This window comes from Episyrphus balteatus, chromosome X (assembly GCF_945859705.1).
Source record: "Episyrphus balteatus chromosome X, idEpiBalt1.1, whole genome shotgun sequence".
Lineage (NCBI taxonomy): Eukaryota > Metazoa > Arthropoda > Insecta > Diptera > Syrphidae > Episyrphus > Episyrphus balteatus.
Genome location: NC_079138.1, coordinates 4,608,215 through 4,624,924, shown reverse-complemented (window position 1 = coordinate 4,624,924; position 16,710 = coordinate 4,608,215). Strand labels below are relative to the sequence as shown.

The 16,710-nt window shown below is 29.7% G+C and overlaps 1 protein-coding gene across 6 annotated transcripts in view; it reads left to right on the top strand.

Moving 5' to 3' along the window:
• Nucleotides 1-16,710, top strand: part of LOC129920502 (paired box protein Pax-6) — a 113,580-nt gene that overhangs the window by 52,649 nt on the left and 44,221 nt on the right. For 3 of the 6 annotated variants that reach the window (XM_056001777.1, XM_056001778.1, XM_056001776.1), the window contains one exon: nt 13,124-13,355. In XM_056001777.1, coding sequence (XP_055857752.1) covers nt 13,124-13,355 — 232 coding nt within the window. Of the gene's footprint in view, nt 1-13,006; nt 13,356-16,710 lie in introns of those variants that run through there. The other 3 variants (XM_056001779.1, XM_056001775.1, XM_056001780.1) reach the window with 3 other exon arrangements.

The following is a 16,710-nucleotide window of genomic DNA, read 5'->3' as shown; positions in this document are numbered from 1 at the left end:
TCAATGAATTAATGATTTTTTTTTTTTCGATTTTAAAAATCAGTTTTTCAAAAATAATAATTTTTTTGTTGTTTTTACATTTTTTTAGAAGCGTTCTTTTATTATAATATAAACAAATCGAAAAAAAGTAAGAATGCGGGATATTAGGCCGATATAGTACTATTAAAGTAAAATAAATAATTAATCGCTGTTTTCATTATTTAAATGGCGGCCATGGAAAAATATGATGTCTCCCACTTATGCAGTCTGGTGAATTTTATGTTTACAGGGTGTACTTCCTACACCAAAGATAGTGTACAAAATATACCGTTTTGGTTCATTTGAGAATCGAATAATTTTGTGCACCAATAATGGTGTATTATAAAAACAATTGAATATCGGCGTATTTTTTGCACGGAATCTTAAAAGAAATGTTGAAATTTTGCACAGAAAAGATGATGGTATAATTTTTATACCATCTTTTTTGATAAATACACCATTTTATTCAAATTTCTTAATTTTACACCAAAATTAATGAATTTAATTAATGCACCAGTGTGCTACTTGAGAGAAAGATTAATATATTTCCATTCTAAAAAGCCCTTTCTAGTTTTTTATCCGACCAGTCGTTCTCGAGATATTGAGACAAATGCATTTTTCAAAATGGCGGGCGCATCACAAGGCCAAACAATACGCAAACTGAGATTTGTACCTGGGATAAACCGCTCTTCAATACTGCATTAAAACTTAGCTGACATCATTACTGACTGAACTAAAGTTTCTATTCTTATTATTTAATAAGCATTTTTCAGCGCGTTTTTGTGTGCTTATTATAATGTTTTTGTATGATTTATAGAACTGTTTTATATATAAAATTAAAGGTAACACATTAAGCTATGTAATAATTGCAAAAAAAAGTACATGTCACCACTGAATACTTTGATATTACGATGTGCCAAAGGCCTCGTTTAAAAAAAATCACTTTTTGAGAAGTAAATACATAATGTGTTTTATTTTTTTTTTAACATAGATAAAGATTTTTGATACAGATATAGACAAGAGAAATACCTTTCATTTGATACCAATTTAATTTTTGTACATCCATTATTACGCATTCTACGATTAATTGTTCGAAAAAATAGCTGAAATCTTGATTTTGTAATCCGAAACTTCACAATCAAATATCTCCAAGACCCCACTAACGAATTTGAAAATATTTTACCCACGTAATGTGCTTATCGTCACCTTTCATTTAATATTTCGTTAGTGCACACACTGGGCCCAAAAATGTGCCATCTCCTTTGGCACAAGTCCTTTAATAAATGTGAAAGGTCGAAGAAATTAATTCAAATTTATTTTACGTTGAACAGCAAACGATATCAAGCATTTTCTCTGATGAACAAATTTAATGAAATTAACTACTTAACCATCGTTCAAAAATTGTAGTGTTTTTCTTTTTCTGCAAATAGTTAAAAAAAATAAAATAAAAGAATTCAATCATTAAATTGTTTGTTTGTGACTTTCTCAAGAAATTTCATTTTTTACCATTTGTTACATCACTGAATTTTTTACATGTAATTTTCAAGTTTTTTACATGTAAAAAAAAAACCTATAAAAAACAACACTGAATGAAACTTACTGTTGTTCTTTTTCACACTTCTGTCCGATCGATGTTTTCTCCATCTTTTGGTAGCTTTAATCTATAATCTTCCATTTTAGCTAAATTTGTATTTTGTATGCAAAGTTCTCATAATAATTTCTATAACAAACATTTTTTTTTTTGTTTAATTTAGTATAAATTTTTTTTAAGCTTAAAATCCAATCAAGTTATTGCTATGTTGTGTTATGACAAACGTTTTTAGAGCTGCTAGTTTTAATTATTATTTTTTTTTGTTTTTTTGTTTTTTATTAATTTGTAGAAAAACCTTACCTGGTATGAGATTAGGAGCCATAGGACGATGAAAAGTATTAATTTCTATTCAACGTGTTGCAAGTGCTCAAAGGTGCCCTCCTGCTCCTATATACATATATTTCTATAATACCTTTGCGTTTTTAAGTTTTTTTTTCCTTTTTTTTGTTTTTTGTTTTCTTTTGTATTGATACGAATCCCTGTCCCTATATAGTTTCTTTCAGTTTTTTATTCATCATTCTCATCGTCATTATCCGTATAATCATCATCATCATCTAGGCTGTCAGCAGCTATGCTGCAGCAGTATAGGCATCAATGTGTTGGCGGCAGATTTACTTTTTTGGTATTAGCGTCGTCGTCGGTCGTCTGTCTTATATCTATGGATACTTGAATATGTTTTTTTTCTTTTATTTTTTTTTTACATTCACACAGGCATCATTTTTTTAACAGTCTGTTTTGAACATTGCCTCTGATTGTCAGGGATAATCCTTACCGCTTGCTATTGCTATACTTTTGTCAAAAAAAAAAAGATATTGTTTTCTATTCTTTAAGATAACTCTGCGTCTATAGTGGCTTTATTATGTAGGTAAAGCGTATGACACGGTGGTAAAAGGTATAATTTTTTTTTTTAAATTTAAGTTTATGATGAATAAAAAGAATTTGAAAATGGTGATATTTTAGAAGGCGATGTTTCTTGTCGTCCGGTTGCCGTTTGAAGAGCTCATTTGTAACTTCTCTGAAACAGCCTAAGCTTATAAATATTACTCACTACTTCAACTTATTTGGCAAGGGCAAACCTCAAATTTCAATGCCATTTTCTACATTACAAAGCAAGGTAAATAAATTATTATCTGTTGACATACTGCGGTAAAGCAATGAAGAACTTTTTAACCTTCAAGGACTTAAATTGCATGCAACTATCCCATAAACCAAAAAAATTCCCTCTATACCATGTTCAAACTAATGGCTTGTATCATTTCTTCAACGACACTTTACATCATTCCAATACCCATACAATAAAAGAAAGAAAAAGAAAAAAAATACATTAAGAATAACTAAACTGTTAAAACATTTCCCGAAAGGTTAAACCAGCTATAGCCCCCAATTTAATAGCCGTCTAACAGACATCTCCCGCATAATAAACATTATAGGTACATATAGGAAATTCGACTGAGTTCCGTTTGACGTTAAATGTGGTCGCTTCACTTGGTCACGCACTAGTTGACTCCTGCTTCCATTGTCATAGTCCAGCAAACACATAAAATCATCCCAGTCAGTAGCTGAAATACGAACTCTATAACCCTGTTGTATAGAGCCGTTTTGTCTATTTCAATAGATGATGATGTTCATCCCTCTTGAGAAAAAAAAACAACTCCTTTAAAAGTAAACATTCCATCTTTAATATGAAGAGAGCTTTTTTTCCGAAAGGCACGAAAAAACAAAATAAATCGCACGATGACAAGCATATTCCTTTCGAAACATTTAAATGCAACTTTTTTGGAACTAACAAAAAAAAAAAAAAACCAAAAACTCACAAAAATGATATATGAATGGAAATAATGTCGCATTTAACAATAACAAGAGACACAGGATCGTAAAACACAATCATAAATATTATTTGTGTTGACAGTATCGCAAATGAGCCACCTATTGAGACTTTAGTGAGGATTGTGTATGTTAGTTAAATACAGTAGCGAGCAAAAAAAATGCAAACAATAAAAACATTTGCATTTTTTTGCTCGTCTAAAAACGCATATTTAGGTAGACTTTTGACCAAATAATGGTTTTGGAGTAAAATATTCCACAAATTGACTCTGTTTAATGAAAATAAAACAGTTTCAATATGCCAAACTTGGTAACTAAGTTCTTATTCAAAACTCTTTAAATCTTTTTCGTTTGCATTTTTTTTGCTCGCTACTGTAGGTATGAGACACACTCCGCCGCCGCCCGCCACCGCGCTGCCGAGGGGTGGATGATGATGATAATGATGATGGTTTATTATTGACATCTGATATATTAAAGTGACTGCAATATTGTAGACGAAATACTTGTAAAAAAAAAACAAAACGATTGTTGATTTGATTGCCAGGGTCAATTTGATGACAGCCAGGGCAGCTACCTTACTTTAGAATCTAAAAAAAGTATGTTTGATTTATTTAAAAGATAATGAGTAAAATGTTTCAAGCTAGTAGGAAAAATAAGTAAAAAAGTTTAGTTGACATTTTATAAAAGTTTGTACATCAGCTCTTTTGTTTGATTTACCAAGGAAAATATACTTGATTTGATTTTTTTTTTTCAGAATTTAATTTAATAAATACGTTACTTTTATTTATCTTTAAGTTCCCTTATATAATCTTGGGCCATATTTATAGGGCCAAATAGTACCTAAACATCGCACAAAACAGTTAGATATTCAAATTTGACAAGAATTTTGTATTTGATGTGACAAAACTGAAAAAAAAACAACACTTTTATATGTATCCTAATTGCATATAAAAAGTTTTGCCTTTTTTAAGACTCTTTAATGTTCGTTTGTTTGTGTGCAGTGTGATGTATGACAATTGTTAACACAACAATTTTTGTTAAAGTTGAGCAATTTTTCACGAAAGAAACTTATCATTTATTAGCTTAAGGGGGGAAATCCTTTTGGAATTTTTTTTTTTTTTGCCTAGTAAATTCATTTATCAACCGAAGAAACTATTTTCAGTGGTCCTAGCCTTAAATGAAGCCTCAAAAAACCCTAGATAGTCCCGAAACATACGCGCTCCGAACCTACCTCAGTACGAAAACGAAAACTTTAAACGCATTTTTCTCGAAACGCGTTTTTTTTTCCGCGCCGCCGTGCAACGTTACTCAAAAACTAATGAAGCTATCGACTTGAAATGAAATGCAAATTACTCGTTAACTTATTGGCCATAGCATGAACCTAAAAGTTCAATATAATTTTTATATTAAGTATTTTTTTTTTATAAAAAAAAATTGTGTTTTTTCGTTTTTTTGGTCTCTAATTTTTATTTTACACTTTTTTTTTACTAAATTTAGGTTCATGCAATGCGTAAAAATATATTTTATTTTTTGATTATAATAAATTTTCTGGACTTTGACATTGCACGGCGCAAACTGTAGACGCCAACTTTAAAGAGCTGTAGAGCCGCCATTTTGTTTTTATTTTACTTAAAAAAAAAAAATGTATCAATACTTCATAATGTCAATAATATCATATACTTTTCCAAATTTTAATAAATGCTTTCGGTTTTCCAAAAAAAAATTATTGAAAAAGCTGTCTTCCAGAGGGATTTCCCCCCTTAAGACGGATTTATGCAAAGACATTTTCACTAAGATTTGGTTTGTGGGCTGTCTTTGACAGATTTTTATAGATTTACGTAAAAAGTTTAAAACCTGGAATGGTTATTTGGTTTAATTTTCACAGAACTATGATTTCTGAATTTCTCGTAAACGACTAAGTCGATTTCAATGAAAATATTTGTACAAAAGCATAAAAGATAACCTTCTTACGAGACAGTTTGCTGCCAACTCTACAACACTGCCAGATAGTGTTATGATTCATCTAGTACGGAATTAGTCCATTTTGGAAAACTGATGGGAAAACGCAAAAAAAACTGAATTGGGTCCTTTTTTTGCTTTTTGCAGCTCTTTGACCTATAGGTTCTCATTTCTCCGTCAATTTTGCTCCAATCGACTTCAAATTTTGACACAATCCTCTTAAAATACTATGCATTCAGATTTACAAAAAATTAAAAAAGTGCAATCAAACATTTAATATCTTATTTCCGACTCCTAAGAATAGAACAAATTCTGGATTTATTCTTTTCTTCAAACTTATGGGATTTTTCACTCCCTGTAACTCCGACAGCTAAAATATTTTTTTTCTTTTGTTTCGAGTTAGAAGATGTGTCTACGTTTAAAGATACCATTTTCATCAAAAGGTCGTTTTCGAAAAAAAGTGGACTTATTCCGTTTTTAAAACTGACGATTAAATTCTAGTCTACCACAGGGCTCCGTTCTGTCTCCGACTCTCTTTCTTGTTTTTATAAATAATCTTCTTTCTGAAAATCTACTCAACTGAACAGTTTTTCATATTCGTTTCCTGATTCACATTCATGTTTTTTTCGGATGTGGAATTTGAACGACTCAATATGATAAGCTCATTAAATTCTATGCCACTATTCATGTTATGTTACTACTTGCTTTGAGAAATCCCACCGCCGCACTGTTGTCCAAAATGACTTATCTCGTTGCAAAAATCATAACTTTTGAACGGATTGAGGTAGCGGTACAGTTTTTTTTTTAATTTGAAGGAAATTTCCAGGGCTGTTACACCAATGAATTTCAAGAAAATTGTTTTACAGGGTGTTTAGGAATCATCGGCCGAAAACCGATTTTCTTAAAAAAAAAATATTTAAATTAAAATTGGTATGCCATTTTGTAGAAATCACTAATTCACATCTAAAAAAAGTTCAGATTACACTTTTCCATGATATTACGATTATAGAGAATGCCAAAAAAGTTGGTCCCGGAAGTCCGTCTGTCTTTCTGTCTGTATAAGGATCTACATCCTAAACGGATGGACCGATTGACTTCAAATTTGGTATGTAGCATTTTTTGGAGACCCTCCAGAGGTGTTTTTGGAATTAATTTTTTTGGGCCAAAAATAACGGTACTTGTCATACACCAATTTCAGTAAAGCTGTAATTGCTCAAAAACGGCTCCAACGATTTTGTTTAAAAAATTCAAATGTAAGTTTGAAAACAAGGTCTATCTTCTAATGAAAAAAATTTTTTTGGAAAATCATTATTAACGGTACCTGCCATAGAACGGTTTTTTTTAAATCCGATATTCTCCGAAACGGCTTATTCGATTTCAACGAAACTTTTTTTGAAGAAGCACTTATATAACTCAAATATAAGCCAAAAATAAAATTTCAAAAAAAATAATTTTTGGATTTTTAAAAAAATTTTGAAATTTTTTTTTGAAAAATAAAATTTTCGAAAACGGGACATTGTATTTTTTTGAAATTTTGTTTTTAGATGTGGATTAGTGATTTCTACAAAATGGCATACCAATTTTAATTTAAACATTTTTTTTAAAGAAAATCTGTTCCTTCTGCCTTCATTTTTTTTCAAAGTACAAAATCTCGGCAGTGCGCAAGCATGCGCAGCTAAATATTTTTATTTTGAATCAACAATTGATTGGTACACATACCCTATTCGGCTTAATGAATGGAACCGAATGGATTTTTTACGGTACCTGCCATAAAACCGTTTTTTTTCAAATCCGATATTCTCCAAAACGGCTTATTCGATTTCAACGAAACTTTTTGTGAAGAAGCACTTATATAACTCAAATATAAGCCAAAAATAAAATTTCAAAAAAAATAATTTTTGGATTTTTAAAAAAATTTTGAAATTTTTTTTTGAAAAATAAAATTTTCGAAAACGTGACGTTGTATTTTTTTGAAATTTTGTTTTTAAATGTGGATTAGTGATTTCTACAAAATGGCATACCAATTTTAATTTAAACTTTTTTTTTAAAGAAAATCTGTTTTTGGTCGATGATTCCGAAACACCCTGTGAAATAATTTTATTGAAATTCATTGGTATAACAGCCCTAGAAATGTCCTTCAAATAAAAAAAAAAATTGTACCGCTAACTCAATCCGTTCAAAAGTTATGATTTTTGCAACGAGATAAGTCATTTTGGACAACCGTGCGCCGCCACCTTGTCCGTCTGTCTGTCTGTATTCGAGCTTAAACAAATGGGTCGGTCCACTTCAGAATTGGTATGTAGCGTTTTTCCAGGCGTGTTTTTGGTACTAATTTCCAAAAGTAAAGATATCTGTCACTATACCAATGTTAGTAAATAAAAGTTAAATTTTTTATTAAATAAAATGCAAATGTCAGTTTTAAGACAAAGTCTATCTTGTAGTGAATTTTTTTTTTTTTTCGAAAATCATTACAATACTTACCTCCCATAAGACCATTTTTTTTTTGATATTACTAATTTGATTTCAACGAAATTATTTAAACAAAAGCATTTATATAATTTTAATATAATTTTGGAAAAATTGGTTTTTGGATTTTTAAAAAATACTTAATTTTTTTTTTTTAAAGCATAGATACCGATTTTATATTTTTTTTTTAATTTTTTTTTTTCTAATTTTTATAAAATATTATACATAGTTAAAAAAATGGCTCGATTTTTAAAATATTTTTCTTAAAATACATCTTAATAATAGCAATTAAACTGCTCAATTTGATTTAACATTCGTGTAATTTTAATATTATATGAATACATATTGAGTTCGTTTTTTTACTTGCTCTATAGGGCAAGTATTGGTTTCGTGTAGAAAAAAAAATTGAGGTTTTAATCAAAACCAACATTACGATGATGGAGAATATAAAAAAAGTGGTTTTCGTCATGCCGTCCGTCGGTCTGTGCGTCTGTGCGTCCATCTGTACATCAAGCTAGGGCCTAAACGGATGGATGGATTTGCTTGAAACTGGGTACAGATGTTTTTTACGCTATTCCCTAGACCCATTTTTTTTTTTATTTTTTTAATATCGCCTTTTTAACGCATATCTCCCATATAACGTTTTCGAGGTATTGCAACTTTCTCGAAAACGGCTCTAACGATTTTGATCAAATTTGGTATACGTAATAGACTTATTGATTCTAACAAAACTGCGTTTTTAGTTTTTCTCAAAAAAATGCGGAGAACGGAAATATGGCGTTGCCGTTTTTCACAAATTGACATATTTTTTAAGTTCATAAATTTCATCACAGCATAAGTCAATTTTATTAAAAATTTACAGACATCATTTTGAAGTATAAAATATAAAAAAAAAAAAATATTTTTAAAAACATTTTTGAAAAAAAAAAAAATTTGAATTTAATTTTTAAACTTTCGATTTTTTTTTTTTTTTTTGATTTTTTTTTTCTCGACACCAACAAAATTTTTAAAATATTTAAGCACTCGAACTCTAAAAGCATATTCCAGTCGTGCATTTTATTTATTTAATCAAAGTAATTGTATAAAGATCTAAAGTAGTTTTGCAGATATTCGCTCCTTTTTTCACTTGCTCAATAGTGCAAGTAGTGGTATTGGCAAGTATTGATCAAAACAAAACCAACACTACGATGATGGAGAAATCCGAAAAAGTGGGTCTCTGTCTGCTCATTAATCTGTACACATTTCCACAGCCTCAACGGGTGAACGAATTTTCTTTAAATTCGTTAGGTACAGATGATTTTTATGGAGTTCTAAAAATTAGTTTTTTTTATATCTCGCTTAGAAAGTGTACCTCCCATACAAAATTTTGAAGTTATAGCAAAACACTCGAAAACGGCTCTAAAGATTTTGATTAAACTTTGCAAAAAATGAAATGTATTTTTTTTTTTGTCGTTTGATCAAAATTGGTTAGTATTCATAAATATCCAAATGTTTCGTTACTACACATTGATTTAGCTTATAAAATTTTCCTTTTGTTTTCAAACCTTATCCTTACGATCATAATTTTGCGTAACACGCAAAGTCATAATAGGAGTGACAGACGAACCTATCTCGTTTTTAAGGTTCACTGAATCTATTCAAAGGAAAATATTTATATTTTTGGTTGAATCAAAAAACAAAATTACACACATACAAAAACAGAACAAGAAAGGATACCAATTATGATAAATAATATTTACAAATGTAGGAACATATTTCAAATCATTGTGGTATTTGATAGTCTTAATATTTTTTTTTTGGTTTTTTTTTGAGAGGGGATAAAATTATTATTAGACAAAATATAGGTGGGCTCTTCGAGAGGGTGCGTTGAAAACTACAGAAAAAAATAATAGACAATACCTCACACACAAACAAAAGGATTTGGGCCACGGCTGTTAAAAATGTGCCAGGATCATGCCAATCTCAAAAAGGGAACCGAATATTGTGTTTCATATACATATATAAAGGAGGTATTATACTATTGCAAAAGGCTAATATTGTGATGATACTGTAATGCATTGTGAACATGAATATAGTTTTCATTCAATTTTGTTAAATTGGTATCTTTGTGGTTGAATGTAGGGATCAAGATGCATATAACCTTCATTTTTGGGTTAGAGTTTGTGGAAATATTAAAAGTGCGTTATAGGGTAGCTGGTATATAAAAAAATAAAATACACAATGACGAATATGGATTTTGATTTGAAAAGGATTTTCACTCAAGGGGATTAGTTTTTGGTTAACCGACATTTTTTTTTTTTTCCTTTTATTTTTTTTTATGGAAAACTAAAAGCCATCTAGATTTTGATATTATTCAACATGAGTACATTTATAAAAAATTGCGCCAAAATTATATGTAAAAGACTAAGTGAAATGATCCAGTTAAAATATATATTTATGAAAAATTCAAATCTCGCTTCAATAAATTCGACTGCATTACAATTAACTCAACATTTCAATTTCTATAAGGCCTAATAAAAGCTTCTATAAGCTATAACGTTTTACAGAAGCTTTGAAACGAGTTAAAATTGAACAAGTTTTCCTTCGTCAGACTCCTTCAGAGTTGAGTGGATCTGTTGAAAAAAAATCAACTCTTAGAAAATTTGTTGACATTTTTAATCTCCAATCGATGAGGGACATCTTTAAAAAATACTCCAAATATATGCACCAGACAAAAAAAATTTGTTGTAGGTGCAACTGCCCTTTTCAATGGAGTTAGTTTGAATTAGTATTTTAAACAAAAAAAACTGACGTAGCTACAAACTTGATATCAATTGGTTGATGTCAATTTGAGTAAACCGAAACAGGAAAAAATAACCCGAAAAAAAAAGTTTAATCTAGTTGCTAACAAATATTAACTAAATTATATTTGCCTACGTTTATTTATTTCCACTAGAAAATAGCCCTTAAAAAGCCTCCTCCATTCGATCCATCTTATTATTCCAATACAGATTGCTTTGAAATGTTTTTATTCATAAATGTGTCTATTAAACAAAAGAGCTGACGTACAAACTTGATACCAATCGGTTGACACTAACATTCAAAACCACCAGAAAAAGAATATAATATTGCAATTTAATTGATTAACTCTCTTTAAGCAATTTAATTTCCTCTGATTATTTTATCCAACTAGAAAATCGATCCTAACACATTGCTTAAAAGTCATCTTTAATCAAGTTGATCAAATCTCAATCTTTAATATTTCAAAACCATCCCATCTAATTGTCAAACTATTTCTTTATCCAAAGTAAAATTGGTTAAATTATACCGTAAAATAATTTTAATCATCCTTTTTTCATCTAAACAAAAGAGCTGACGTACAAACTAGATATACCAATCGATTACTCCAACATTCAAAATTATACCTAAATCAAAAGGCTTAAGCAAATTGTGAGTTTTAATTAAACGTTATTAATCCCCATATTCATACGCTCATGTCGATTTGTATAAAAATGTTTAGTAAATATACAAAAAATATTTCCAAATAAAAATCTCGATATACCTACATCAATAAATTCCTGCAACATTTTTAATCGAATTCCATCAAAACTGATACAGATCCTATTCGATGATTGTTGTCATACATTCATTTTTTTTTTAGGAAGCTATCATAATACCTTAAATTATACACCTGTTCAACTCGTCAAAATTTACAATGAAAAGTTGTAAAATTTAGTTAGCTAAACAAAACTCCTCCAAAAATTCAATCGCACACACAACACCTTACCAAAAGAAAAAAAAAAGGGGAATTATCTATCCTTGTCCCACTCTAACAAGTTAAAGAGATCCAACAACAACAACACAACCGAAATGTGAAAAAAATCTCATCATAACAAAGTCATAAAAATGAGGAAAAAAGAAAGAAAACAAAAACTTACACTCAAGAGAAAAGAAGAAAAATAATTCATGACGACGACACAGCCCGAACCCTCCGTTGCCGCTGCTCTCGCTACTACTCTTTGCGCGCCGTCACACCAAAGGGGCGCTATCCATCAACCCCGCCCTTTAACACCGAAACTCTGTGTTGGGCACCCTCTGCGCTGTGATGTTTATTAAACAACACATCCCTATGTCGTTATCGGTATGGTATTCGGTCGTGTGCATCCAAGGGTGGAACACACTAACTATACACTGTACACACGCATACCCTCTCATCTCAACGGCAACGACAACCACCAAAATGTGTTCGTGTTCATATATATATATGGCTACATCTATTTGAGCACACATACACAACCAAGGGGGTTAGACCGTAAAGATATAATGCGTAATGGTTGGTTGGATCTCTGCAATATTCATTTAGTTTTGAAATTTTATACGCATCGTCCGTTTTCTCTCCGTACACACAACAACATACAGAATGTATAGACAAGACGGTTCGGTTGTTTTTTCTTAACACACTACCTTCCCAATACAACTTGCTTCAGCGCTCAGCTCAACTCAGCCATAAGCCTCATGGAATATTACAAGCAAATAAGAAATAGTATTGAAAAATAGTACTAGATTATAATACTTTTTTGTGCTTAACTTAAGGTTGTGTCTCGTGTCGCCATCGCCATCAATTTGTATCTGTGTGTATGAAAAAAAAAAAATCCGATGGATGGATGGATGGAAAAATTATTCACGCGATGTTAAGTATCTAATCTGAAGAGAGAACTCAATGCTTCGCTGACAGCGAGTTCAATCAACTGCGAACGATAGGCAAAAAACAAGACAAACACGTATATCTCTAATATATATTATCTTTTTCAATCCGAATTGAAATAAATAAAAAAAAAAAATAAATAAACAAACAATTTGTTGTTATTATTGTTTTTGTTTTTTTTTTTTGGAAATTCCATAAATAATTTAAATTTATCTACCATTTTGCTTCGATATTAAAATATTCTTGATATTTTGTTTTAATTTGTATCCTGTGTTAATTCCGCCACTATAATTAAGTGGATTATATTTGTGCGCTAAAAAATAATAAATCATATGTGTATGTGTTTAATTTATATGTCTTTTCGGTGATTCAATCAAAATAACAAAAAAAAAAAAAAAAAAAAACGTCGAAATTTCCTAAATAAAATATAAATGGATACGACCTACGAATGTGCTATAAATAATTAAATAACAAAAATATAAAAATTTTTAATAAAAAAAAAAAAAAATTAAATATACTATCTAATTTAAACCTACCGTACAAAATAAACCACTTGTATCTTAATATGATGCTAACTACAGAGCACATAATGCATGGCCATGCGACATCGGTTAGTCAAAGTGCACTTTTTGGTTGTTCAACAGCTGGCCATAGTGGTATTAACCAGCTGGGGGGTGTCTATGTTAATGGGCGCCCCCTACCCGATTCAACGCGACAAAAAATTGTCGAATTAGCCCACTCAGGAGCGAGACCATGTGATATATCACGCATATTACAAGTATCGAATGGATGTGTTAGCAAAATTTTAGGCAGGTAAGTTATTTTTTCAGTTTTCTTTAATTCTTTATAAAAAAAAAAAGAAATTCAACAAAAAAAGTAGTTATTTGTTTTTGTTTTTTTTTTTTAATAAAATTAAGTTCCATTATGAAGTAGTTTAAGGTTTTGAACTGTGTTATATGCCTATAGGATGTGTTGTGACTTTTTCCAATTGACCAAATAGGTACTTCTTTATGTCGATGCCGCCGCCGACGACGACGGCCGACGGCAACATTATGTATCTGCAATGATTTTTCAAATCTTCGCAAAATAGCATCACAATTTCGGTTCAAAGTTAAAATTCACCAAGTTTTGGTAAAAAAAAAAATATCAGTATCTCAGATCTAAAACAGAACTTGGGTTGTTTTTAAGTTTAAATTTTTCTACTCATACTCCAAACTGCATTCGTGCGCTCGAAAATATCTATTAAAAATACCTTGAAATTAAAGTCCCTAAAAAAACTTTGGGAAGTAAAAATCAAAGTCTTAAAAATACACACCATATTCAGTGATTTTTGTTTTATTACTATGAATTAAAAGTTATAAAAAATTACTGACGAAGATTTTGTTGCCACGAAACATTTGTTGCATTTTTTGAAAATCATAGTGTTCCTTATGACATTGCTGTCTAGCCAAAAGTTTTAATATTTAGTTTTTTTTTGTAAGTGCTTGTCAACATTTTGTTACTAAAATCGGGCACATTTAAATCTACTTTCGCCAGGATGTTTGATATCAACTCTATGCATTTCTACTCTCAAATTCGATTAGCAGCATCTTTAAGAAATACCGTTAAGATATGCATCACTTGTGTATGAAGAATTTTTTTTATAAAACTACCCATTGTGATGGAGTTAGTTTGATTAAGAAGAATTAGTCTTTTAAACGAAAGAGCTGAAGTGCAAACTTGATTTATTCTATTTGAACTTATCCGAATGAAAATGATTTTGAACTTTGAACCGACCTATATGCTTTTAGCACTTTAATAAAATATAAAAATTAACCATCCCTTATTTACACAAAAAAATCTAAATTTAAACCATTTTTTTTTTATTTATTTATAAGTTATTTTTAAAATAAAAAAAAATTAGTATTAAGTTCACATTGAATTGATATTTAATTGGATTTTATCTACTATTAGACAATTTAATGAGAACATTTTTCTTTTTAAAAAATTAAAATTTAATTGAAAAAAAAAACTGTGTGAAGCATGCGGTGATGGTGAAAAGTAGAAAAATTAGAAATGAGTGGTTTTTTTTATTTTTTAGTTGTATTTTTTTAATTTGCATATTTGATTTTTTTTTTTTTTGAAAACATTTTTGTTTAATGTAAATATTTAGCTAATTTTTTTTTAATTGCGCGTCAAAAGTCGTCCCGAAATATATTTTGCTCCAATTGCAAGTGGAACCTGAGTAATATCTATTAATAATAAAAAGCAATCTACTAATTTTTATTGTATACGTAAAGTGCAAGTGCCAATTTCCATTCATTGACATTACTTAGAGCATTTTTCAATTTATTGTTCGATTCGTTGATCGTATTGCGGTAAAATGATATATTCTGCTTGTAGTACATCGAGTTTAAACAAAAGTACAAAATAGTGCCTAGAACACTACTTTGTGGTACACCAGCCAACGTGAAAAATTCTGTTCTTTTGATATTCTCTAAGAATGGTTTAGATTACTTCAGGAATTGTCTTAATTTGAATTTTACGACTTCTTGCTATACTTTTTCAAGAGGTTAAGACACATCTGAAATAACCGCTGGACAAATTTCTTCAAGAGCTTTCTCAATTACGATGGCGCCCGCCGCTCCCGTTCACAGTTCTTGATATTAAAACCGAAATGGTTTTTACGTACCTATAAGACCTTTTTCTTCAGTTTTTGGGTCAAGTCTCTTGAGAAATATTCTCTCAAAAACATTTGAATTTACAGAAAGAAGCGAAATGGCCATGCGATGGTTTGCCATATTTCAAGGAAATTAAAAAAAAAAACTTCTACTACTTTCCAAAATTGATTTGGAATATATTCTAACCTCAGAGTAGAACAGTATTCATTATATAAATAGGAGAATCAGTTTTTTTCTTAATTTTAATGATGAAGAAATTGAACAAAGTGTTTTTTTTTCATGCCGCATGCATTCGTAACTTTGTTGCTTTGGTTGGTCTGTGCGTCCATCTTACCACGAGCTAGGGCCTAAACGGGTGCATGAATTGATTTTTTTTTTTTAATTTTTTTTTTTACGGATATCTCTCATAAAACGTTTTCGAGGTATTGGGATTTTCTCAAAAATGACTCTAACGATTTCGATTAATTTTGGTACACGTAATGCAATCGTGTTATGTGACTTTAGCTGTCGATTTTTTGCAAGAATCGTAACATTTTTTAGCCAACCTCAAATATTTTGTCAAAGATCAAACCATTTTTTTTTTTTTCAAAATTTATAGAAAAATATTCCCTATATAATTTTGAATGGTAAAATGTATTAAATTTTTCCAAAAACAAAAAAAAAAATGAAAACAGTATTTTTTTTTTATTTTTCACGATTTTTGAAGAAAACAAACTTGTTACAACGAAATAAAATTTTCAAAGAGTTGAAAAACTCTTAATTTGAAAATCGTAAGTTGATAATATCAATTTTGAGTAAATATATAAAAACAAACTCGCAATTGAATCAGTTTGGAACGGTTTAACTTTACATTTTGTCGATTTGGAACATATGTTTAACGTGTTGATCAACGTAGTATGGACCCAGCTTGAGACTAACCAAATTTCAAGAAAAAAGTATTGTTTCTTCAACGAGATAAATTAGATAACAAGCGTTTAAAAGTTTCCTCTCAATTTGTTTGACTAAGTCAAGTTAAGTGTTTACGTGTTTAGTAATTTTATGTTTTAAAACGGGCTTCAGGTGTTTTGTTCATTTAGATTTAAGCTTTTTTTGATAAATTTGCAATAAAACTATTGTTTAATGAAAATATTGTTATTTTGAAGTCAAATTAATTTCATAACATTTTGCCTCTCAAAAAAACGAACAAATACAAAAAAAAAACACTGATTTATATTTTAAACTCAATTTTAATTGTTCGTATCTTAGTTTCTCAAAAGAAAAAAACTTTGAATTTTCTATAGTCTAATATTTAAACTAAATTTTAAGACCATTATCTTGCAGAACCAAATTTTAAATCTCAAGTTATTAGGTTTTAAAGCCAATAAGGTTTTTGCATTACATTTTGACTAATGGACAGGACATTTTGACTAATGGATTTTTTTGAAAAGGTTTAGGCGGAAAAGGACCCATCTACTTCGTTTGCTTTGTAAAGCTATAAAAACATGAAAATATTGTATAGCTAAAAATGT